This window comes from Lepidochelys kempii, chromosome 10 (assembly GCF_965140265.1).
Source record: "Lepidochelys kempii isolate rLepKem1 chromosome 10, rLepKem1.hap2, whole genome shotgun sequence".
NCBI lineage: Eukaryota > Metazoa > Chordata > Testudines > Cheloniidae > Lepidochelys > Lepidochelys kempii.
Genome location: NC_133265.1, coordinates 40,534,475 through 40,561,172, shown reverse-complemented (window position 1 = coordinate 40,561,172; position 26,698 = coordinate 40,534,475). Strand labels below are relative to the sequence as shown.

Below are 26,698 nucleotides of genomic sequence, written 5' to 3'. Positions count from 1 at the left end.
TGAAAGCAGTCATGGAAATCTGAGCTGACTCCAGACAACCTGGCAGCTTTTCAGAGAACTGTGACAATGTCCTAGTTCCCTTTTGGCTTTGTCAGTAATGAGAAATCTTAGTGCTCAGCCTTAAATGCAGGTAGTTAGCTCTTGTGCTGGCTCCTGCAGACACTATCCTCCCTTGCATGACTCCACTGACCTCAGTTAACTTGCACAAAATCTGATGTCTGCATATTTTGTATTTTGTTCTCCTTGTGCCTGTGCGCAAGATATCACATTGGGACTCAAAAATCGCCATTGCAGTGCTCTGAGCTTCTGGCTATGCTGTGCCCAGAGAAGGTTATGGCTAAAGTCTGTCAATTAATCACAGTTAACTCACGCAATTAACTCAAAAAACTTAATTGTGATTAAAAAAAATTAATCACAATTAATTCCACTGTTAAAAAAATAGCATACCAATTGAAATTTATTAAATATTTTGGATGTTTTTCTACATTTTCAAATATATTGATTTCTATTACAACACAGAATACAAAGTGTACACTTTATATTATTATTTTTATTACAAATATTTGTACTGTAAAAATGATAAACAAAAGAAATAGTATTTTTAAATTCACCTCACACCAGTACTGTAGTGCGATTTCTTTATCATGAAAGTGTAACTTACAAATGTAGATTATTTTTGTTACATAACTGCACTCAAAAACAAAACAATATAAAACTTCAGAGCCTAGTCCTACTCAGTCCTACTTCTTTTTCAGCGAGTCACTAAGACAAACAAGTTTGCTTATATTTACGCTAGATACTGCTGCCTGCTTCTTATTTACAATGTCACCTGAAAGTGAAAACAGGTGTTCACCTGGCATTTTTGAAGCCAGTGTTGCAAGGTATTTACATGCCAGATATGCTAAATATTCATATGCCCCTTCATGCCACCATTCCAGAGGACATGATTCCATGCTAATGATGCTCATTAAAAAAATAATGCTTTACTTAAATTTGTGACTTAACTCCTTGGGGAATAATTGTGTGTCTCCTATTCTGTTTTATCTGCATTCTGCCATATATTTCATGTAAAAGTAATCTCGGATGATGACCCAGCATACATTCGTTTTAAGAACACTTTCACAGCAGATTTGCCAAAATGCAAAGAAGGTACCAATGTGAGATTTCTAAAAATAACTACAACACTCAACCCAAGGTTTAAGAATCTGAAGTGCTGTCCAAAATCTGAGAGGGATGAGGGGTGAGCATGCTTTCAGAAGAGTTAAAAGAGCAACACTCCGATGCAGAAACTACAGAACCCGAATCACCAAAAATGAAAATCAACCTTCAGCTGGTGGCATCTGACTTAGATGATGAAAATTAACATGCATCAATCCACTTTGCTTTGGATCATTATCAAGCAGAACCTGTCATCAGCATGGACGCATGTCCTCTGGAATGGTGGTTAAAGCATGAAGGGATATATGAATCTTTAGTGCATCTGGCAAATATCTTGCGATGCCAGCTACAACAGTGCCATGTGAATGCCTGTTCTCACTTTCAGGTGACATTGTAAACAAAAAGCGGGCAGCATTATCTCCTGCAAATTGTAACAAAACTTGTTTGTCTGAGTGATTGGCTAAAGTAGGACTGAGCGTACGCGGAGGCTGTAAAGTTTTACATTGTTTTATTTTTGAATGCAGTTATTTTTTGTACATAATTCTACATTTTTAAGTTCAACTTTCAAGATAAAGAGATTGCACTACAGTACTTGTATTAAGTGAATTGTATTTCTTTTATTTTTGCAGTGTAAATATTTGTAACAAAAATAAATATAAAGTGAGCACTGTACACTTTGCATTATGTGTTGTAACTGAAATCAATATATTTGAAAATGTAGAAAAACATCCAAAAGTATTTAAATAAATGGTATTCTATTATTGTTTAACAGTGCAATTAATTGTGCAATTAATCACGATTAACTTTTTTTAATTGCTTGACAGCCCTAGTTATGGCTAGAGCCATTTGGAAAATGCCAATTATTTGTCATGGGAAATTTTAAAAAGGATTTGTTTTGAAATTTCCTGTGAAAATGTTTCAGTTTTGTTGATGAAAGAACTGAGAGTAAAAACCAAGAAACTTTTGAGTTTTACACCACCATTTTCAGTAAGAATGATCAGTGACAACTTACCCAAGATTTTTGCTTGTATACCAAAGCTGTTTACCCCATTCCCCCTCCCCCCCTTAACTGCCCTTTGTGCCAATAAAAGCCCCCTGTATTCACCTTGCCATCCCTTTCAGGGTCTGGATCCAGCAGTGAGATCAGAGGCATGGAAGTTTCTCACTGGCTACTACTCCTGGAGGAGTTCACATGACGAGAGGCTGACCGTTGACAGCATGAGGAGGTATGGATCTGTCTGTTTGCAGTGTCCTTCTATATCGGGCTCCACAAGGACGCAGATGCAGCTGGTAGTTTCACAGGCATCCCTGAAGATTTGATGATGATAATGCAGATTATGGTAGAATCTGTGAACCCTAAACAAAGATCAAGGCCCCACTATGCTGGGAGCTCTGCAGACAGGAAGCAAAGAAGAGAGCTCACAGTCCACATGTCAGACAGGGCACCACAGGGAGAGAAGACAGACACTCCAGGGTGAATGGGTTAGGAGAAAGATATCATATAGTTGAGCAGAAACCCATCTGTCCCAGCTTGCCACTTGCCAACCCAGTGTATCCCGATGAAGGCTAAGCATCATGGTGGGTTCCATGGAGGGATTTAACAGGGTAAGGCTTTGCAGATATTGATGGGCCACAGTTATGTCAGCGTTGAATGCGGTAGAACAGATTTAATTAAAACATGTTCTTAATCTGGTGACTGCATTCTCTCTGTGCATGGGCCCCCTGGAGATGAAACTCAGGACCCTTATTGTCCACAGGTACCAGCCCCAAGGGTGTGATCCCACAGCAACTGTGCTGAGCTTCTCTTTTGGTTTCTTCCCTTCCAGCCTCAGGTCTGCCCTCTATTCGGCACTGGTAAGGCCTCATCTGGAGTACTGTGTCCAGTTCTGGGCCCCACACTACAAGAAGGATGTGGAAAAACTGGAAAGAGTCCAGTGGAGGACAACAAAAATGATTAGGGGGCTGGAGCACATGACTTATGAGGAGAAGCTGAGGGAACTGGGATTATTTAGTCTGTAGAAGAGAAGAGTGAGGGGGGATTTGATAGCTGCTTTCAACTACCTGAAAAAGGATTCCAAAGAGGATGAATCTAGACTGTTCTCAGTGGTAGCAGATGATAGAACAAGGAGTAATGGTCTCAACTTGCAGTGGGGGGAAGTTTAGGTTAGATATTAGGAAAAACTTTTTCACTAGGAGGGTGGTGAAGCACTGGAATGAGTTACCTAGGGTGATGGTGGAATCTCCTTCCTTAGAGGTTTTTAAGGTCAGGCTTGACAAAGCCCTGGCTGGGATGATTTAGTTGGGGATTAGGTCCTGCTTTGAGCAGGGGGTTGGACTCGATGACCTCCTCAGATGCCTTCCAATCTTGATATTCTATATTCTAAGAAGGTGGGGAGGGGCTAGAGGCTTGGCTTCCTATGGTAACCCAGCTTCAGGTCTAACACCCCTGAATGCTGCAGTTACCTTCAGAATTTCTATTTTGCAACATTTTCTTGAGCCTTCCCTTTTCCCTGTCAAACTGTAACTGCTACATGGAGAACACTGGCCTTCCACCCAGGTTGTTAGGGTGCACGCCAGAGCACCTAGGAACTTCACAGTGACGGCTGACAGAGAGTCCAGCAGCCACTTTATCATTAGTGTAATAGTAAATATTTATATAATGCTATCACCCCTTTCTGCTGGGTGGTGTATGAATGTAGATAAGAGACTATTCCTGACCTGCAGTCTACAATCTAAAAGACTGACTTTCAGCACACTATGCTGCTAGATACCAGCTGAGCATAAGGCCCCAGATCTTCCTGCTCCTAAAGCACAGCCTTTTATCTCTTGAGCTAATGGAGAATCTCTATCAGTTGTTAGCAGTATAGGGCTTAGGATGTGTAAACTGTGCACTCTGTCCCCCTCTTGTGGTGTCTAGGTCAGCTGGTGATTGATGAGTCTGCCACAGTAGTGTCTAGAAGAGACAGCTCTTTTAGCTCAGGATGTAGGGCTCATATATTAAGATCCACAGGTCCCACGTTCAATCAATACATTTTGGGATGTATACGTAGGGCATTGCCAGCAGATCGAGGGATGTGATCGTTCCCCTCTATTCGACATCGGTGAGGCCTCATCTAGAGTACTGTGTCCAGTTTTGGGCCCCACACCACAAGAAGGATGTGGAAAAATTGGAAAATGTCCAGTGGAGGGCAACAAAAATGATTAGGGGACTGGAACACATGACTTCTGAGGAGAAGCTGAGGGAACTGGGATTGTTTAGTCTGCAGAAGAGAAGATGAGGGGGGATTTGATAGCTGCTTTCAACTATCTGAAAGGGGGTTCCAAAGAGGATGGATCTAGACTGTTCTCAGTGGTAGCTGATGACAGAACAAGGAGTAATGGTCTCAAGTTGCAGTGGGGGAGGTTTAGGTTGGATATTAGAAAAACTTTTTCACTAGGAGGGTGGTGAAACACTGGAATGCATTACCTAGGGAGGTGGTGGAATCTCCTTCCTTAGATATTTTTAAGGTCAGGCTTGACAAAGCCCTGGCTGGGATGATTTACTTGGGGATTGGTCCTGCTTTGAGCAGGGGGTTGGACTAGATGACCTCCTGAGGTCCCTTCCAACACTGATATTCTATGATTCTATGATATTCTATGAATCTCCACTGCCAATGACCTACACAATGCTGTCAGCATTACCAATATGAAGTTGGACATTACCAATATGAGGTTTGCAGAGGGTAGAGGTGCACATGCACATGCCAGTTTGTTGCAATATTAGCTAGACAACCAAAATTAAAATCTTGGTAAAATTGCTCATTTTTGGCAACCTAGTTGCAAAACTGGTGACAATTTCTAAATAAAACAGATCAACTGCTCTTTCCTACCCCTCTGATTTCCTCCATTTACTGTGAATCTTCATTTACAAGGTTCTGATGGTGCAAAACTCTTAACAAAGCCCTTATGAGTTATGCTCCATTCTTGCAGCGTGTTCTCAATAACTACCTCCCGCATTCTTTCAGGAAAAGTTACGAGGCCTTGTGCAACATGTATGACAAGATCCAGCCATTACTAGAGACAGAGCACAGGGACTTCATGCAGGTCCGCAGCTTCATCAGTAAGTTGTCACAGGGTTGAGCCGGGTGTTTCTAGGGGTAAAGAAGCAGGGGAGGCAGCAGATAGATGAGTCAATGTGATTTGCCAGGTCGCTAGCCCCTTGTCACATGGATCTCCCTAAGCTCCAGTGATCTTCACTGGAGATTCTGACTCAAAAGTACTGTGATGTGTTTGCCTTTCAGAAGCTTAAGGACACCTGTAGTTTGATTTCATTCTTCTACCTGAGCACAAGCCTTACTCAGGAGAGGTCAGCTTAGCTTGGAGCGTGATCATTTTCCATCTTGTCAGTTAAGCAGTATTGGACATAACTTTATCTGGAGGCAGACCTCCAGGTGCAGCCAGGAATATTATTGTTATGATGCAAAGAAAAGGAGTACTTGTGGCACCTTAGAGACTAACAAATTTATTTGAGCATAAGCTTTCGTGAGCTACAGCTCACTTCATCGGATGCATTCAGTTGAAAATACAGTGGGGAGATTTATATACATAGAGAACATGAGACAATGGGTGTTACCATACACACTGTAACCAGAGTGATCACTTAAGGTGAGCTATTACCAGCAGGAGAGCGAGGGGAACCTTTTGTAGTGATAATCAAGGTGGGCCATTTCTAGCAGGTGACAAGAACGTCTGAGGAACGGGGGGGGGGAGGGGATAAATATGGGGAAATAGTTTTACTTTGTGTAATGACCCATCCACTCCCAGTCTCTATTCAAGCCTAAGTTAATTGTATCCAGTTTGCAAATTAATTCCAATTCAGCAGTCTTTCGTTGGAGTCTGTTTTCGAAGTGTTTTTGTTGAAGTACTGCCACTTTTAGGTCTGTAATGGAGTGACCAGAGAGATTGAAGTGTTCTCCAACTGGTTTTTGAATGTTATAATTAACTCCCCTTACAGTTAGAAAGGTTTTCCTAATATCTAATATCTAACCTAAATCTTCCTTGCTGCAGATTAAGCCCACTGCTTCTTGTCCTACCTTCAGTGGACACGGAGAACAATTGATCCCCATCCTCTTTACAACAGCCCTTAACATCTTTACACACTGTTATTAGGTCCTCCTCAGCCTTCTTTTCTCAAGACTAAACATGACCAAGGTTTTTTTTTACCTTTCCTCAGAGGTCAGGTTTTCAAAACCTTTTATCATTTTTGTTGCTCTCCTATGGACCCTGGCCAGTTTATTCCCATCTTTCCTAAAGTGTGGTGAGCTGAGGCTTCACCAGTGCTGAGCAGATCGGGACAGTTACCTCCCGTGTCTTATATACAACGCTCCTGTTATTACACCCCAGAATGATATGAGCCTTTTTCGCAAGTGCATCACACTATTGAATCACATTCAATTTGTGATCCACTATAACCCCCAGACCCTCTTCAGCAGTACTACCACCTAGACAATTATTCCCCATTGTATAATTATGCATTTGATTTTTCCTTCCTAAGTGAAGTAGTTTGCACTTGTCTTTATTGAATTTCACCTTGTTGATTTCAGACCAATAATCTAATTTGTCAAGGTAGTTTTGAATTCTAATCCTTCCTCCATGGTGCTTACAACCTCTCCCAGCTTTGCACCATCTGCAGATTTTGTAAGCATATTTTCCACTCCATTATCCAAGTCATTAATGAACATATTGAATAGTACCAAACCCAGGACTGTGGGATTCCACTAGATATGCCCTCCCAATTCAACAGCAAACCATTGATAACTGTCATGCAGCCAGCAGAATATGTTTTTATCACCTTGACTCCAACCGAGTATAAAAGAAATCACATTTTGCCTCTATGTAAACAGATATGCACTTAAATAGTAGATACCAACAATTGTTTCCTCCAAGTTCAGTCGTGGTTCCAGCGCAGCTCCCTTGTTCAGCTTGGCTTAGAGAATGTTGTGTTTCCCAACATTCCAAGGTCCTACTTTGCCACTCCCCCTGGGCCGCTTGCACCCAATCAGAAAGACCCACAGCCAGTAATTCTGGATGCAAAACACTGATTTAATGTAACACACATTACCTGCCATTTGGTGAGTTATTAGCAGCTGTAGAAGTATAGATTAGCAGCTGTAGAAGTATAGATTAGCAGCAGCTGGTGCTGTCACATCCAGGCACTTGACCAGTGTACTCTTCCCTCAGAAGTACATTTTGACATTTGGATTTCATCTAGCAAAGAGTTTGCATGTTTGAGCAGAATTTCTCTTCTCTTTATTTCTTGGCGACTGTTCTTGCTACTAAGGGGTTATAAGCCCACAGAAGTACACGCAGTACCGCAGCCTACTGAAATCCAACATTCACTTTCAAGATGGAGCACTGCCAGCACATTGGGACTGATTGTGGACCTAGAATACCCTGCTGCCAATCAGCAGCTTTGAGCTTCTGAGTTCAGAGCCCTTTCATACTGCTCACCTCACCACAGTTGTTTTACCGCAGCACCCATTCTGTAAGCATTTCTAATACACCCATCCCTGGGGTCTCTGCACAGGCCAGTCACATACAGTAAGAGCATTGCAGGGACCAGATACTGCACTGTATTGATTTTCCACTCAGTGCAGTATGGAGGGGGAGCTAGTTATGGCTCCCTTATTCTCTGCCCAGTCCTGGCACAGGATAAAGCACTCCAGGCTAGCATCAGTCTTCCAAGGACTGTCTGCCAGCTGAGGATAGCCAGAGTATAATGTGATCTGGATACATCCCCTTCTCTCCTCTTTCCTCCCCTCCCTGAGCATGCCCCTGTCTGCCTTTGCTATGCCCCCTGAATCAGAGCCAGAAGGAGAGGGTGGAGCAGAAGCAAGCTGTGCCAGCTGTATGCCCACTGAAGACTCCCTTCAGCCAGGAAAATCCTCGGCAGTGGAGTTTGGGCCAGATCCCACACGCAAAGCAGTGCAAAGGGAACAGAGACCTGTCCCACTATGTCCAGTCATACTATCACATGCATTTCCTTGGATAGTTCTGCAGCTAGCAAGCAAGTAGGAAATAGAATTATAGAATCACAGTATCATAGAATAGAATCATAGAATACCAGGGTTGGGAGGGACCTCAGGAGGTCATCTGGTCCAACCCCCTACTCAAAGCGGGACCAATTCCCAACTAAATCATCCCAGCCAGGGTTTTGTCAAGCCTGACCTTAAAAACTTCTAAGGAAGGAGATTCCACCACCTCCCTAGGTAACTCATTCCAGTGTTTCACCACCCTCCTAGTGAAAAAGTTTCTCCTAATATCCAACCTAAACCTCCCCCACTGCAACTTGAGACCATTACTCCTCATTCTGTCATCTGCTACCACTGAGAACAGTCTAGATCCATCCACTTGCGAACCCCCTTTCAGGTAGTTGAAAGCAGCTATCAAATCGCTCCTCATTCTTCTCTTCGGCAGACTAAACAATCCCATTTCCCATAGCCTCTCTTCAGAAGTCATGTGTTCCAGTCCCCTAATCATTTTTGTTGCCCTCCGCTGGACTCTTTCCAATTTTTCCACATCCCCCTTGTGGTGTGGGGCCCGAAACTGGACACGGTACTCAGGATGAGGCCTCACCAATGTCGAATAGAGGGGAATGATCACGTCCCTCGATCTGCTGGCAGTGCCCCTACTTATACATCCCAAAATGCCATTGGCCTTCTTGGCAACAACGGCACACTGTTGACTCATATCCAGCTTCTCGTCCACTGTAACCCTGAGGTCCTTTTCTGCAGAACTGCTGCCTAGCCATTCGGTCCCTAGTCCGTAGCGGTACATGGGATTCTTCCGTCCTAAGTGCAGGACTCTGCACTTGTCCTTGTGAACCTCATCAGATTTCTTTTGGCCAAATCCTCTAATTTGTCTAGGTCCCTCTGTGACCTATCCCTACCCTCCAGCTTACCTCTCCTCCCAGTTCAGTGTCATCTGCAAACTTGCTGAGGGTGCAATCCTGTAGCTCCCAGGATCCTCCTTCTTCCCTTTTTAAATGATGGGCACTACATTAGCCTTTTTCCAGTTGTCCGGGACCTCCCCCGATCGCCATGAGTTTTCAAAGATAATGGCCAATGGCTCTGCAATCACATCCGCCAACTCCTTTAGCACTCTCAGATGCAGCGGATCCGGCCCCATGGACTTGTGCTCGTCCAGCTTTTCTAAATAGTACGGAACCACTTCTTTCTCCACAGAGGGCTGGTCACCTCCTCCCCATGCTGTGCTGCCCAGTGCTAGTCTGGGAGCTGATCTTCTTCATGAAGACAGAGGCAAAAAAAGCATTGAGAAAAAAAGCTTTTTCCACATCCTCTGTCACTAGGTTGCCTCCCTCATTCAGTAAGGGGCCCACCTTTCCTTGACCTTCTTCTTGTTGCTAACATATCTGAAGAAACCCTTCTTGTTACTCTTAACATCTCTAGCTAGCTGCAACTCCAGGTGTGATTTGGCCTTCCTGATTTCACTCCTGCATGCCCGAGCAATATTTTTATACTCTTCCCTCGTCATTTGTCCAATCTTCCACTTCTTGTAAGCTTCTTTTTTGTGTTTAAGATCAGCAAGGATTTCACTGTGAAGCCAAGCTGGTCACCTGCCATATTTACTATTCTTTCTACACTTTGGGATGGTTTGTCCCTCTAACCTCAATAAGGATTCTTTAAAATACAGCCAGCTCTCCTGGACTCCTTTCCCCCTCATGTTATTCTCCCAGGGGATCCTGCCCATCCGTTCCCTGAGATTGTCAAAGTCTGCTTTTCTGAAGTCCAGGGTCCGTATTCTGCTGCTCTCCTTTCTTCCTTGTGTCAGGATCCTGAACTCGACCATCTCATGGTCACTGCCTCCCAGGTTCCTATCCACTTTTGCTTCCCCTACTAATTCTTCCCGGTTTGTGAGCAGCAGGTGAAGAAGAGCTCTGCCCCTAGTTGGTTCCTCCAGCACTTGCACCAGGAAATTGTCCCCTACCCTTTCCAAAAACTTCCTGGATTGTCTGTGCACCGCTGTATTCCTCTCCCAGCAGATATCAGGGTGATTGAAGTCTCCCATGAGAACCAGGGCCTGCGATCTAGTAACTTCCGTGAGTTGCCGGAACAAAGCCTCGTCTACCTCATCCGCCTCTTCCGGTGGTCTACAGCAGACTCCCACCATGACATCACCTTTGTTGCTCACACTTCTAAACTTAATCCAGAGACTCTCAGGTTTTTCTGCAGTTTCATACTGGAGCTCTGAGCAGTCATACTGCTCTCTTACATACAATGCAACTCCCCCACCTTTTCTGCCCTGCCTGTCCTTCCGGAACAGTTTATATCCATCCATGACAGTACTCCAGTCATGTGAGTTATCCCACCAAGTCTCTGTTATTCCAATCACATCATAATTCCTTGACTGTGCCAGGACTTCCAGTTCTCCCTGCTTGTTTCCCAGGCTTCTTGCATTTGTGTATAGGCACTTGAGATAACTTGCTGTTTGTCCTGCTTTCTTAGTATGAGGCAGGAGCCCTCCCCTCTCACGCTTTCCTGCTCGTGCTTCCTCCCAGTATCCCACGTCCCCACTTACCTCAGGGCTTTGGTCTCCTTCCCCCGGTGAACCTAGTTTAAAGCCCTCCTCACTAGGTTAGCCAACTTGCTTGCAAAGATGCTCTTCCCTCTCTTCGTTAGGTGGAGCCCGTCTCTGCCTAGCCCTCCTCCTTCTTGGAACACCATCCAGGAAGGGGTAGTGATCCGAGGGCTTGATAAGTCTCGGCAGTCTCTCCCTCACATTGTGAATCCTAGCTCCTGGCAAGCAGCAGACTTCTCGGTTTTCCCGGTTGGGGTGGCAGATAGATGACTCAGTCCTCCTGAGGAGAGAGTCCCCGACCACCACCACCCGCCTCCTTCTCTTGGGAGCTGTGGTCGTGGAACCCCCATCCCTAGGACAGTGCATCTCATGCCTTCAAATTGGCGGAGTCTCCTTCTGTTCCCTTTCCTCAGATGTATCATCTTGTCCACTCTCTGCATTAGTACCTGTGGAAAGAATATGAAAACAGTTGCTTACCTGTATCTGCGTTGCTGGTACATGGACGCTCCCCTTTCTTCTTCTGGAGATCACATGCTGCCAAATTTCTTCACCATCCTCCTGTCCACGCAGTGCAGCCTGCTCTGAATCTTCAAAACGTTGTGCCCGTAGAAGCATATCCTGACGTCTGTCCAGGAAATCTTCAGTTTCTCTTATGCAACGCAGGGTCGATACCTGTTGCTCCAGACCTTGAACCTTCTCTTCCAATATGGAGACCAGCTTGCACTTTGTTCCGACAAAGTCACTTCTGTCCTGTCAAAGAAACACAAACATGGCACATTCAGTGCAGGTCACAAGAGCTGAACACTCCCCATCCATATTACCTTCCTTCTACGAGCTTCCTCAGGAGTTGTAGTAAGTAGTCAGAGAAGCCGGCAAGGTGTAAGCCTCAGTGGGCTCTCCCCAGGCAAACTCCCTCTGTTAGCCTCTCTGCTGTTCGCCGCTCAGCTGGTTCGCAGCTGACTGGCTTTTTATAACAGTTAGGCCCACTCAAGGCTCACCTGGAACAAAGCACTCACAATTCACACCTTTCAAACAACCAATCAAGCACACGGTCAAACTGTCAAACTGTCCCCACAACAGACACTCAGATACTCACCAACACAGCCTCTCTAATGCAACCCTTAGCGTACCTCCTCTAAGACAGATCCCAGGCAAACTCCCTCTGTTAGCCTCTCTGCTGTTCACCGCTCAGCTGGTTTGCAGCTGACTGGCTTTTTATAACAGTCAGGCCCACTCAAGGCTCTGGAACAAAGCACTCCCAATTCACACTTTTAGGAGTCTCAGGAGGGCTGCATGATCTGAGCCAGCGATGTAGTCTTCTCCAGGCACCCTGCTCCCATAAGGGAAAAAAGTCTCTTTCTTCCACAACAGATTCTGACCTGCAGAGACTGTACCTCCGAGACGCACAAGGCTACGCCATAGTGGACAAGAAACGGCTGGAGAAGATCCTTCTGCTAAGTTACGTATGCAACACGGAGGCTGGTGAGTGCTGGGGCAGCAGCACACCTGGGCATCAGCAAAGGATCCTTATGATATCACTGAGGCTTACAGTGACCATACGTCCCATTTGAGCTGGGACAGTCCCTTTTTTAAGCCCTGTCCTGGCTGTCCCAACTTTTTATCCAAAAAGTGGGCATTTGTCCTGTTTGCTCTTGCTGACTTGATCAGTTGGCAAAAGCAAATCGGTCAAATGCCCTCTTTTGTCACAAAAGTGGGGTGCAGTGCTGAGGGGGCGAGCGGAGATATCAGCCCCCCGCAGAGGAGAGGTAGGGCTTGTGGGAGGAAGCAGTGTAGAATTCCAGCATGCGAGGCCCCCTCTGTAGGGTTCCAGCTACTGGCACTAGCATGGGGCGGGGCCCTCTGGTGAGCAGCTGCCGGTGTCCCGTTTTCTCTTTGGGAAATATGGTCACCCTACTGAGGCTCATTTCTGAAAGAGGGACATGCTGGTGCTTTCCACTGAGCGAGATGGCAGGATAGGTGAGGGGTGTGCAGAATGGCAGGGGGGAAACCACGTGTAGAAGAATAGGAGGTGGCAATTGGGCCAGGGAAATCATGGGAAGTGGGGTGACTAGGGGGCTGGGTGGTAGTGAAAGGGATGTCTGTATCACTTTCAGGTTTCCTGTTCAAGCATAGCCAAAATCCCTCCTCCCAGACTCTCCCAAACCAACTGGTGACATGCCAGTCATGCCACAGAATGCACTCCCGGAACATGCTCAGACACAACAGTGATGGGCACATTACAAGGACCTGGTAAAACAGAACACAGTTTAACCCTCCCCCCACCCCACTTGTGCGGTCCCTGTCCCTCAGTGACCAACTAAGCTCCCATAAGCTGTCTCAAAAGCACCTTTTCTTATTCTGTGCAAGGGCAAATTTCTCAGGGTGTTAGGGAGAAATTTCTCAGGGTGTTAGGGTGTTGTGCACTCATGCAGGCTGTCTCACAAAGAGGCTAAGGCTCACATGAGTCACTGGAACTGAACTCCCCTGTCCCCACTCCCAGCAGAGCTGCGACCCAGGGGTGGAGTAGGGGAGGGGCTAGCAATGGCACTGCCCAAACTATGGATAAATAAAGGACTTTGATCTCCACTACTGCCCATGTGACAGGGCAGTGAGCCCTTGAGTTAGACCCTGTGACCTGTACCCCATGCCTGTGTTTCATTCCCTTCTGATCTGTTCATTTCCGGAATTTATTGCCCCTCCTTCACTTAAGAGCGTGGGGCCTTTCATTGTCTTGGTGAGCTCCATCCACAAATCCCCATTATCAAGTGGGAGGAGAGCTTCCATGAGCATGTTAACCTAATCCCCAGGGACATGCTGTTTCATAGCATGTTTCTGGACTGCTGCAGTAGTCTGTTTGTACATCTGAGTGTGTCTGTATGTTCTCTCTCCTGGCAGAGTACCAGCAGGGGTTCCACGAGATGCTCCTGCTATTCCAATTGCTGGTGGAGAAGGAACATGAGGTCTACTGGCTGTTTCAATTCTTCCTCCAGAAAACAGTAGGTCAGAGGGTTTGTAGGGCCCCGGCTTTGTGCCCTCACTGGGCCATCCAGTTGACCAGCCTGCAGCAATGCTCCCTGGAGGCAATCTGCCTGACCTGACCACCCACACCCAGCTGTGGCAGACACCCCAGAGAGAAGAGGGCCAGCCTGACCCCCTCCTGGTTTGCAAGCCCGCCCATACTTCACCAGTGATAAGTCACTCAACTCAACTTTTCCTCCCAGCCACCCTGCTCCACCCCCTGTATGACAAATGGTGTGACTTGACCCATGTCCCGCCTGCCAAGCCACAGTGAGGAGGGAGATGGAGCCAGCCTTACAGGACATGCCCAGGCTGCTGGTGGAAGCTGGATAGTTGGGGAGGTGGTTACATCACCAGAAGACCTGGAACAGCAATTTGGCAAAACACTCCCCATCAGTCAGAATGAGGGGTGGGAGGGGAGTCAACTGTTTCCTAGCTCCTAATAACCCAGCAGATCAAACTCACTAGAACTGAAGCCAAGAGGCTCCTGGGTTTTGTAGTTTGGCACATTGTTGGATAAAGCCACCCCAGGAAAACTGCAAACTGCAGAAAGACGTCCTCACCTTGACTTCTCACCATGCTTCCCAGGGCATTGCACCCCTCCAAGTTGGCAAACCAGAGGCAGTGCCCCCTAGCTGTCTCAGAAAGACAGACCATCGTGGACACCACACAGGCCTGGTGTCTATGAGCACCATGCAAGCAGAGGTTATATCTAATGTATGTTTAACTCTAGACATATTAGTACATGGTTACAGAAACAGAGAAACATAAGCAACAGTGTGCACTGAGTTTGTGTCTAATGGCTGGTCCACCAGAGGGTAACAGCCTACTGCTGCTACCAGCTACTGGGAATGTACCTTTTGCTTAAGCATAGCGATCTATAATACAATTCAGAAGGTCCCAGGTTGAAACCCAGTTGGTGACTCATGCAGGGGCTTGTTTCATATAGATCTTGGTAGTGTAAACCCTTGCCAGATTCATTCCTGGGGTAAGGCCAATGGAGTTATGGGAAGGATTTGGCTTTATGGATTTAACAGGAGGCTATAGCCAAGCTGGGCCATCTGGTCTCTTCCTGTCCTCCAAGCCTTCCTGAATTGTCTCTTCCAGGAGCACAGCTGTGTTGTGAACATTGGGGTCGGGAAAAATCTGATAATGCTGAAAGCAGTGATATCATTTATGGATCCCGTCTTTGCAAAGCACTTGGGTAAGTCCTGCTACTCTCCCTCCCCACCCAGAGAACAACAAAGCAAATGCTACTGGAGCTCAGGTAATTTCCAGGCGTTGGAAGCAAAACAAAGGAACCATTTACACAGTGACAGGTTTTGCCTAGGTCTGCCACATCTTGTGTGCATGGAGGCTGAGGCCCTGAGCAGGGGTCCCACATCCTGGGTTCCCTGGCATTGGAGCAGGACGGTGAATCTCAACCCTCCCCATCTACTTTTCCTGTCTTTCTCTATCACTATCTTGTGATGGGTAGGGGGAGTGGTCCTCTGGTATTCCATAGAATCACCAAGCTGTGGGGATGGAAGGGACCATGCAAAGTCGTCAAGTCGAGCCCCCTGTGCTGTGGCAGGACCAAGTAAACCAAGACCATCCCTGACAGGAGTTTCTCTTTTAAGGCTCCTTTCCTGCACTGAGCTGTACTTTCCTTAGACTAGAAAGGCCAGACTGGCTTCCTTAGGGATCTATTGATGTCACCGTGGTGGAAAATCCAAGCTCTTCCTTCCCCTCTAGGTCCTACACTGTACCTCCATGGCACTCCCTGGGACATTACATGGGTTTAACTAGGAGGCTTGAGAATGACTAGGGTTGCCAACACATCCCAGTTTCCCTGGGAGAGTTCCAATATTGACTCACATTCTACAAGTCACAGGGATGGGCCATCAGAGTCTCAGTATCTTTTGAGGCCTGTGCAACATCCTCTTGTTATGACATAGCATGGAGTTGCCATGATAATGCCTTGACGTTGCATGGCAATGTAACAGCATCCCATTCTGTGACAATGTCACTATGTGCTGACGCTGCATTGCCTGATGATGAGAGCTGGCAACATGGTGATGCAATGTCCAGGCGTTGCAACAGGATGTGTGCTCTGGAGAACCAACTTTTAAAGGTGGCAACCTAACATCTATTGCAGCAAATAAAGCAACTGAGAAGAGAGCCCCAATGTGACACTCTCTGATTTACACCTGCACAGGCTGGATGGTAAGGTGTGTCTCGGTCCCTAACCTGAGCTTGCTTTTCTCATCCTCTAGAAGGGAAGGGCAGAGTTGTGCAGTCACTGTTCCCCTGGTTTTGCCTCTTCTTCCAGCGAGTCTTCAAATCCTTTGATGACGTCTGGAGACTGTGGGAGGTGAGAGCTTTCTGACATTCTGTGGCTTTCCTGGCACCTGAAGGCATGATGGATACCCGACATTTGTAACTTTCCTTTCCCCCTACAGAGGGCAAAGAGTCTCAGCCAGAGAGGCTGCCTAAGTGACTTGCCAGAGTGGATGTGACTCCAGGGCAATGAACTAATCATCTCTTGCAGCATTTCTGTGATTGAGGACCAATGACTTGGCCCACTCCAGAGTGGGACTGGAAACTGAGGCTGGTCACAAATGTTCCCTCTAAATTGTTTTTGATGGATTTTTTTTCTGACAGAAAAAAATCTTCATGAGAAGTGGCTGCTTTCCTTGGGAAATTTTGATTTTTTTTTTGTTATTTTTGAAAAACCAATATCCTGAAAGCTGAAATATTTCATAGATTCCAAGGCCAGAATGTACCATTGCGATCCAGTCTGATCTCCAGCCAGAGAACTTCCCCAAAACAATTCCTAGAGCAGTTTGATTTGGTAATACTGTCCTAGTGTCTCATTAGAGTTGTAGTTCTATTGCCTCTTGTACCCATTCTTCTCTAGGAACCTCTATGGGTCTACATCTCTCATAATGCACCATAGCCAGGGATTTCCATTATGCACTACTTTTCCTCTTCAAGAGGGGAGACTGTGATGCATCATGGGAAGTCTACCTGGGAAGTCTACCTAGGAAGCCTGGCCTATAGAAAACTGTGGACTTGACTTTGGAGTCCTGGGTTCTATTTTAGGCTTTTTCACTAGCCTGCTGGGTGACCTTGGGCAAGTCACAGCCCCTTACCGTGCCTCAGTTTCCCCATCTGTAAAATGGGAGTAGGATATTGCCCTCATTTGTAAAGCACTATGAGACATGCTGATGAAAAGCACTTAGATAAAATCTAGGAATGTTTATGGTGATTTTTGAGACTGGGAGAATGAGGCAGCTGGCTTCCATAAGGCATCGGCAGCAGCACTTCCAAATAGAAATATTTTGGGGTTTGGCTGAAAAGTTTCAGTTTTGCGAACATTTTCTGTAAATGAAACCCCATTTCCTGCCCAGTTGTGTTGAAAACTCCAGGTGGTGGAAGGCTAGAGGGCTGAGCTATGCAAAATTCTCATAAGAAGAGGTTTTGTTATAAACCTGACACATGGGCTGAGAAATGTGTGACTCTTCAGGTGAGCTTAGGCTGGGCTTTGATGGGATCTGAGTTGACTTATTTTCATAGCTCCAGGAGGCGCCATTGTGATCATCTGGTTTGACCTCCTGAATCACACTGGCTAGAAAACCTTGCCCAGTGAGTCCAGCATCAGTGTGGAATGATCCTAGTCTGCTTTTGCTCCCACAGCTGCAAGAGGCAGTTTCTTCTGGTATTTCCAGCCAGACTGGGAGATGGGAATAATGGAAACCTCACTAGACAGCATAGCATCTTGGGAGGTCCCTGACACAATTTTGCAGGCCAGAGAGATAGAGCCCTGCAAGGATACAAAATGTGGATCTGCATCCACCAGGATCAACCCGCGATCAGACCCGCAATCTGCTAGCTGACTTTTACCTGTATCTGCCCCACACCTGCAGCAGCAAGCTGTCTCACAAGGGCTAGTGATGAGGGGGAGGGGCAGAGACTGGGTGGGGCAGGGTCTTGCAGGGAAGAGGCAGCACCATGGTGGTGACTGGGGATAAGGGGTAATGAGGGGGTGTGGTGTTGAGGAGAAGGGTAGGGTTGCCTGACATCTGGTTTTCAACTGGAACATCCGTTCGAAAAGGGACCCTGGTGGCTCTGGTCAGCACTGCTAACCAGGCCGCTAAAAGTCAGACTGGCGGCACAGCAGGCCTAAGGCAGGCTCCCTGCCTCCCCAGCTCCACACTGCTCCCGGAAGCAACTGGCATGTCCTTGTGGCCCCTAGGCACAGGTGCGATCAGGGAAGCTCTGCGCGCTGCCCCAGGGAACTGCGGCCAATGGGAGCTGCAGGGTCGGCGCATGCAGGTGCGGACAGTACACACCATGTGTGTGTTCAAGTTCCAAGGTAAAGGGAGGATTGCTGCAGCAACAGGATTCTTGCCCCACCAAACCAAACCGCTCACTTAGTGTTCTCATTTCCCAGCCCTCTTCCCAGTGGTTTTCATATCTCAATTGGCATTTGCACAGAGCTCCCTCTCCATGCTCGCCCTTCCTGCTGAGGTCTCAGGGCTGTGCCATGGCAGGAGAAACTCTATCTGAAATGGGGAGGAGAGTGTCTGAACACCCTGCGCAGACAATGCTGGAAGTGAGATTATTTGGCCAAGTGAGTCTCCAAAAAAATATCAAAAGCCACTTTGCCCTTGAAAACCTAGAATCAGTTCACCCAGCAGCAAATGCAGCTCAGACCAAGTGGATGAGTTCATTGCAAGATGAACGACCAATATTGGTATATGGTTAATTTGCACTTGCTTAATATATTGGAGTCTGTATGGACCCAGCAAGTCAAGGGGCTCTGTGCTGTTGGAGGTGCCATGTTTTGTCTGAGAAGTCAAGGGTCTCGGCACTTGTTTTTGATAAAGAGCCCCTACTACTTATTTTGCAAGAGGAGTAGCATTAGCTGCAGTGTTGTCAGCCAAGATCAGGGCCCTATTGTGCTAGGCGCTGTACATATAGCAGGAGACAGGATCTACGCCCTAAGAGTGTATCCTCTAAATTGATCCCTGCTTTACACTCAAGTGGGAAGCTGATGGTCAAAGAGGATAAGGGAATCTGTGGCAGAGGTGGGAATTGAAGCCAGCTCTTCTCAGTCCCATTCATGTTCCTAAACCACAAGCCCAACCTTCCAAATAGATACAGTCCCCCTCCCTAAAATTACTCCTGTAATTTCATGTGCAGCAACTGTTTCTCCATTTCCCCTATTTATTTGTGTAGTGTTGCTGCATGCTCTGAAATAGCTGCCTTGTTCCACCACACAAGTGGCTGCATTTCAATGGCAGATGACTCAGTGATCTCAAAGATATAGTCTACGAAAAGCTTTGGGATCCTCCAGCATAAAAGGTGCTATAGACTGCTAGTATGTTTTGTTCCTGAGACAAAAGGTTCAGATTCTGCTGGGTTTGGGTGGAGCATGGGAATCACCTCTGACGTTTTTCACTGATTCTGGCCCATGGTCTGTTTCTTCCAAGGTATTCCTGATGGGGATACCCTGCAGAAATTTCCAAGTGATCGTGGCCTACACTATGCTGCAGAGTGTCAGAGACCAAATCCTCCGGGAAAATATGGGTGGAGATGACATTTTAATGGTGAGCCAGCCAGCAGGGAACCTGGTGTGTAACACAGTCCCCCCTCCCACAGAAAATCAGTAGATAAGGAGGGGAATGGGATGCACTGCATCATCCCTCTAGGAGAGGGATTCAATTCAAGCCCTTCTCAATAGCAATAGAGTGTTGTTGCTATCAGGCTGCTGTTGGTGCCCTGACTGAGATGAGTTGGTGGGTCTCAGGCCAGATCCTAGTAGACAGCTAGCTACATCACCAGACACACATTTCTGCTTGATATGGATCAGCCCCCTTGTTGGCAGAGAGGCCAAGCAATGAATGTGATTAAAAGGACACGCTTACCCGCTGAGGTGGTCCTCCTCACTCAAGGATGGGACATATTGGCAGGGAACACTGAGGGAAGCATGCACTTCCACAGCATGAGCTCTGCCTGTCCTGGGTGCCATTCTTCAAGGTAGTCAAGTGGCACTTTTCTCAGACACTCAGTTGCCTTTAACAAATGTGAGTTCAGTGTTTTTAATGGACATGAGCCCAAATATGAACACAGGATTCTAAACCCCCTGAACTTTGGGGATGTTCAGACCAGGAGCCAGATCTAAAGTCTGCAGCTTGGTCCTATCCTGATATGCAGAACTTGAAGGAAGCTTGGCATCAGCTCTGATTCCTGGCCTGACCTTTGTGAAGAGGTCCCATTTCAATTTTTCAAGCTGTAATCTCTGAGAATGAATGGGGAAGGACAAAGAGGGGGAATTTTCAAATAAAAAAATGGAATTAAGAATCTAGATCCCTGGTTCCTTCCTAATACAGCAGATTAGTTCTTCAGTAGGGTTTATGAGGAAAGATTTATTATAGGCAGAGCTAGTGGTGCTGCCTGGAGTTAAGGTTACCCAACACTTTCTTTTATATGGCCATGTTTACACTTGCTCACACCTTTGCCAAACTGTTATTCTGGCTGAAATTTCCCATGCTTGGTGTCAGCCTCAGGCTGATTATTTTTGGAAAGTTTCAGCAAAAGCAATTCAGACATTTCTGAGAACAAGATTAGGGAAAGATACATTGTTTTGCCCATGTTAAAAATTCTCACAACCATTTTGTTGAAGCTCTCCCCACCCCTCCCCTCGTGCTTTGGGACTAGAACTTGAAATCTTACTAAAAGAGGCAGTGGTCCTGTAGAAAAGATAGTAGGTGATCATGTAATTGAAGACTGTATCATAATGCATACACACAAGGGAGGCCCAATTCAGGGTGCTCAGAAACCTTAATTCTGGCCCATCCTAATGTTAATACTTGACTTTGCAGTCTTAGTATTCTTTTAACGGAGGTTTGCATGTGTAATATAGGATATGTTCCATGAAGGAAATGTGGGGGAGGGACAGGAGTGATGGCTGTGTTCAGTATTTAAAGATCTGAAATACCAATAAAGGAAAAGGATTGTTTGGATGATCAAAAGAGAAATAAATAGGAGTGAAATGAAATCAGATGAAAATCAGATGAAAGCCAGCAAAGGAAAATGTCAGAGTGACTCTCCTGACAGTCAGATCTGTGAGGCTGTGGAGTAGCCTCCTTTGGGAAATGGTAGGTCTTCCAGCACTAGAGCCATTTGAAACTGGGATGCATAGTAGAGTGGTGGTGGTCTTTCCTCTAGGGTATAATCTTGTGCCAGCAAGGGCATGGACAAGATGTTACCTAACAGCTCTTTCCTGCCTCTCATGTCTAAGATTCCCTGATATGACCTTTTCATGATTGCCACTTCTCTTGACCCCCCCTCTAGTTTTGCAATTGGCACCCCTAAAATTTGCAGATGGTCTAAAAGATGAGGTGGTTCAGTTCATCACCCATGAACATGGATGGTTGTCTAAACCTCCTCCAGACTGACCTGAACTCCCTGGCTCTCCAAGCATCTTCACTGACCAGCATGTCCTGTTGAATCTGCATTTCTTTTTATTAATATTACAGTAGGATCACTAGAGATTGCGGTCCTGTTGTGCTAGGCACAATAAAAGATACTCCCCGCCCAACAATCTAAACAGGCAAGGGCTAGGAGGGGAAACAGAGGGACAGGGACTTGCCCAAGGTCACCCCACAGTCAATGGCAAACCTGGTATAGAGGCTCAGGTTATTCATACAACAATGCTGCGTTTTCTAAACTGAAACATTTGCAGTAAAGGGCCAGTTTCTACTGGACACTCGGCGGGAAGGTTTCTAAGGTCCAGGATGGGATTTCTGGTCAAAACCACGGGGAGCAAGTGACCCACCTAAGACAAGTCATAGAATCATAGAATATCAGGGTTGGAAGGGACCTCAGGAGGTCATCTAGTTCAACCCCCTGCTCAAAGCAGGACCAATCCCCAACTAAATCATCCCAGCCAGGACTTTGTCAAGCCTGACCTTAAACACTTCTAAGGAAGGAGATTCCACCACCTCCCTAGGTAACGCATTCCAGTGATTCACCACCCTCCAAGTGAAAAAGTTTTTCCTAATATCCAACCTAAACCTCCCCCACTGCAACTTGAGACCATTACTCCTCATTCTGTCATCTGCTACCACTGAGAACAGTCTAGATCCATCCTCTTGGGAACCCCCTTTCAGGTAGTTGAAAGCAGCTATCAAATCCCCCCTCATTCTTCTCTTCCGCAGACTAAACAATCCCAGTTCCCTCAGCCTCTCCTCAGAAGTCATGTGTTCCAGTCCCCTAATCATTTTTGTTGCCCTCCGCTGGACATTTTCCAATTTTTCCACATCCTTCTTGTGGTGTGGGGCCCAAAACTGGACACAGTACTCCAGATGAGGCCTCACCAATATCGAATAGAGGGGAATGATCACGTCCTGGATCTGCTAGCAATGCCCCTACCTATACATCCCAAGATACCATTGGCCTTCTTGGCGACAACAGCACACTGTTGACTCATATCCAGCTTCTCGTCCACTGTAACCCCGAGGTCCTTTTCTGCAGAACTGCTGCCTAGCCATTCAGTCCCTAGTCTGTAGCAGTGCATGGGATTCTTCCATCCTAAGTGCAGGACTCTGCACTTGTCCTTGTTGAACCTCATCAGATTTCTTTTGGCCCAATCCCCTAATTTGTGTAGGTCCCTCTGTAAGCTATCCCTACCCTCCAGCATATCTACCTCTCCTCCCAGTTTAGTGTCATCCGCAAACTTGCTGAGGGTGCAATCCACACCATCCTCCAGATCATTAATGAAGATATTGAACAAAACCAGCCCAGGACTGACCCTTGGGGCTCTCCACTTGATACCGGCTGCCAACTAGACATGGAGCCATTGATCACTACCCGTTGAGCCCGACAATCTAGCCAGCTTTCTATCCACCTTATAGTCCATTCATCCAGCCCATACTTCTTTAATCTGCTGGCAAGAATACTGTGGGAGACCTTGTCAAAAGCTTTGCTAAAGTCAAGGAGCAACATGTCCACTGCTTTCCCCTCATCCACAGAGCCAGTTATCTCATCATAGAAGGCAATTAGATTAGTCAGGCATGACTTGCCCTTGGTGAATCCATGCTGACTGTTCCTGATCACTTTCCTCTCCTGTAAGCGCTTCAGAATTGATTCCTTGAGGACCTGCTCCATAAATTTTCCAGGGACTGAGGTGAGGCTGACTGGCCTGTAGTTCCCAGGATCCTCCTCCTTCCCTTTTTAAAGATGGGCACTACATTAGCCTTTTTCCAGTCGTCCGGGATCTCCCCCGATCGCCATGAGTTTTCAAAGATAATGGCCAATGGCTCTGCAATCACATCCGCCAACTCCTTTAGCACTCTTGGATGCAGCGCATCCGGCCCCATGGACTTGTGCTCGTCCAGCTTTTCTAAATAGTCCCAAACCACTTCTTTCTCCACAGTGGGCTGGTCACCTCCTCCCCATGCTGTGCTGCCCAGTGCAGTAACCTGGGAGCTGACCTTGTTCATTAAGACAGAGGCAAAAAAAGCATTGAGTACATTAGCTTTTTCCACATCCTCTGTCACTAGGTTGCCTCCCTCATTCAGTAAGGGGCCCACACTTCCTTGACTTTCTTCTTGTTGCTAACATATCTGAAGAAACCCTTCTTGTTACTCTTAACATCTCTTGCTAGCTGCAACTCCAGGTGTGATTTGGCCTTCCTGATTTCACTCCTGCATGCCCGAGCAATATTTTTATACTCTTCCCTCGTCATTTGTCCAATCTTCCACTTCTTGTACGCTTCTTTTTTGTATTTAAGAGCAGCAAGGATTTCACTGTGAAGCCAAGCTGGTCACCTGCCATATTTACTATTCTTTCTACACTTTGGGATGGTTTGTCCCTCTAACCTCAATAAGGATTCTTTAAAATACAGCCAGCTCTCCTGGACTCCTTTCCCCCTCATGTTATTCTTCCAGGGGATCCTGCCCATCTGTTCCCTGAGGTTGTCAAAGTCTGCTTTTCTAAAGTCCAGGGTCCGTATTCTGCTGTACTCCTTTCTTCCCTGTGTAAGGATCCTGAACTCGACCTCCCAGGTTCCCATCCACTTTTGCTTCCCCTACAAATTCTTCTCGATTGTGAGCAGCAGGTGAAGAAGAGCTCTGCCCCTAGTTGGTTCCTTCAGCACTAGCACCAGGAAATTGTTCCCTATACTTTCCAAAAACTTCCTAGATTGTCTGTGCACTGCTGTATTGCTCTCCCAGCAGATATCAGGGTGATTGAAGTCTCCCATGAGAACCAGGGCCTGCGATCTAGTAACTTCCGTGAGTTGCCGGAACAAAGCCTCGTCCACCTCATCCCCCTGGTCCGTTAGTCGATAGCAGACTCCCACCACGACATCACCCGTTTTGCTCATGCTTCTGAACTTAATCCAGAGACTTTCAAGTTTTTCTGCAGTTTCATACTGGAGCTCTGAGCAGTCATACTGTTCTCTTACATACAATGCAACTCCCCCACCTTTTCTGCCCTGCCCGTCCTTCCAGAACAGTTTATATCCATCCATGACAGTACTCCAGTCATGTGAGTTATCCCACCAAGTCTCTGTTCTTCCAATCACATCATAATTCCTTGACTGTGCCAGGACTTCCAGTTCTTCCTGCTTGTTTCCCAGGCTTCTTGCATTCGTGTATAGGCACTTGAGACAACTTGCTGTTTGTCCTGCTTTCTTAGTATGAGGCAGGAGCCCTCCCCTCTCATGCTCTCCTGCTCGTGCTTCCTCCCGGTATTCCACGTCCCCACTTACCCGAGGGCTTTGGTCTCCTTCCCCCGGTGAACCTAGTTTACAGCCCTCCTCACTAGGTTGGCCAGCCTGCTTGCGAAGATGCTCTTCCCTCTCTTTGTTAGGTGGAGCCCGTCTCTGCCTAGCACTCCTCCTTCTTGGAACACCATCGCATGGTCAAAGAATCCAAAGCCTTCTCTCCGACTCCAACTGCGTAGCCATTCGTTGACTTCCACGATTCGACGGTCTCTACCCAGACCTTTTCCTTCCACGGGGAGGATGGATGAGAACACCACTTGCGCCTCAAACTCCTTTATCCTTCTTCCCAGAGCCATGTAGTCTGCAGTGATCCACTTAAGGTCATTCTTGGCAGTATCATTGGTGCCCATGTGGAGAAGCAGGAAGGGGTAGCGATCTGAGGGCTTGATGAGTCTCGGCAGTCTCTCCCTCACATCGTGAATCCTAGCTCCTGGCAAGCAGCAGACTTCTCGATTTTTCCAGTCAGGGCGGCAGATAGATGACTCAGTCCCCCTGAGGAGAGAGACCCCAACCATCACCACTCGCCTCCTTCTCTTGGGAGCGGTGGTCGTGGAACCCCCATCCCTAGGACAGTTCATCTCATGTCTTCCAGTCAATAGCCTAGTGATCAAAGCACTCCCTTGGGACACTTAGGGTCACATTCCTGCTCCGAATCCAGCAAAGCAGGGATTGAAACCGCAGGCTGTCACATCCCAGGGGAATAGCCCCTGAGCTATTCTGGGGTGGGGCTCTGTCTCTTTGGTTCATCCTGATGCAGGATGAGATTTTTTTTTTTTTATTTCAAAATTTTTCACAGAACAGGAAAACTTTTTCCTACTCAGCTCTACTCCTTAGGCCTTAGACAGGCCTTAACCTCATGGGACCAGGTGACCTCTCCCCATTGTAGAATGTGCCAAAGATCTGCAGGGCAGAGTGGAGAGGAGACTGCTGCCTTTGGGCTGTATATCGTACCAGAGCAGAATCTCTCATGAGATTCCCAACCCCTGTCAGGGATGATCTAGGTTTACCTGGTCCTGTCTTAGTGCAGGGAGTTGGACTAGATGTCCCCTCAAGGTCTTTTCCAGCCCTGCATTGCTATGATTGTAATCCCTGGTGGGAAGTAGAAGGAGGGGATGAAATTATGAATAGGAAACGTGAGAATAAAAAAGTGAAGCAAATGTCAAAAATGCATAGTGTTCAGGCTTGGATGAAGATACAGGTAGCTCCTGGTAGCTGGGTCACCCAGTCCTAGCTGCCACATTAGATACCCCCTGCCCTGGTTAAAACATTCAGCAGACACACCATGGCAGCAAAGCCAGGTTTGGAGCAGTGGTGGGGTTGGGGGCTGATGGTGCCAGCCAGGGGTGAAAGTAACTGATGCCACTTACCGGTTCGGGGCGGGCTGGCTCCGGCCCCTGGAAGGGGCGGGGCCTTGGGTGGAAGGGGCGGGACTGGGGGGTCAGCATCCCCCAGCCAGTCCTTCCAGTCCGGCTGGCCCATGCCGCCTAGGGCTCCCGTGTTGATTTAAAGGGCCCGGGGCTCTGGACGCTGCTGCTGCCCTAGCGGCAGTGGTGTCCGGAGCCCCAAGCCCTTTTAAATCACTGGCCCCGGGCAGCTGCTCCCTTTGCACCCCCCGTCCGTTGGCGGCCGGGGGGGGGCCAAAAGGGGCAGGAACGTTAAAGCGCTACAGGGTCCTTTGCCGTGCCCTGCTGACAGGGGGGCACAGCAACATTAAAGAGCCGCAGCGGCAAAGGAGCATCCTTAAAGCACTGCTGCGGTAGCGCTTTAATGTCCCTGCCGCTTTTGCCTCCCCATCGGTGGCCCTGCTGGGACGGACCCCACCGGCAGGGCCACTGGCAGGGGGAAGGGGCAGCGACATTAAAGCGCTGCAGCAGCAGCACTTTAAGGACGGTCCTTTGCTGCGCCAGCGCTTTAACGTCGCTGCCCCTTCCCCCTCCCCCCCGCGTTGGTGGCCCTGCCGGTCCGGACCCCACCAGCAGGGCACTGACAGGGGGGGCAAAAGGGGCAGGGACATTAAAGCGCTGCCACGGCAACGCTTTACTGTGGGCTGGGTACGGGCCGGTGCGGTTCTTACCGGTAAGCAGTACCGGCCCCTACCGGCTCCCTTTCACCCCTGGTGCCAGCTTCAGTGATACCTATTGGCTTGAAAAGGCACTGCACATACAGCTA

The 26,698-nt window shown here is 47.4% G+C and overlaps 1 protein-coding gene across 1 annotated transcript in view; it reads left to right on the top strand.

Moving 5' to 3' along the window:
• Positions 1 to 26,698, top strand: part of TBC1D21 (TBC1 domain family member 21) — a 144,462-nt gene that overhangs the window by 101,133 nt on the left and 16,631 nt on the right. The window contains exons 3-9 of the mRNA XM_073361424.1: positions 2,281 to 2,384; positions 5,163 to 5,257; positions 12,106 to 12,216; positions 13,630 to 13,730; positions 14,860 to 14,956; positions 16,008 to 16,105; positions 19,230 to 19,346. Coding sequence (XP_073217525.1) covers positions 2,281 to 2,384; positions 5,163 to 5,257; positions 12,106 to 12,216; positions 13,630 to 13,730; positions 14,860 to 14,956; positions 16,008 to 16,105; positions 19,230 to 19,346 — 723 coding nt within the window. The remainder of the gene's footprint in view (positions 1 to 2,280; positions 2,385 to 5,162; positions 5,258 to 12,105; positions 12,217 to 13,629; positions 13,731 to 14,859; positions 14,957 to 16,007; positions 16,106 to 19,229; positions 19,347 to 26,698) is intronic.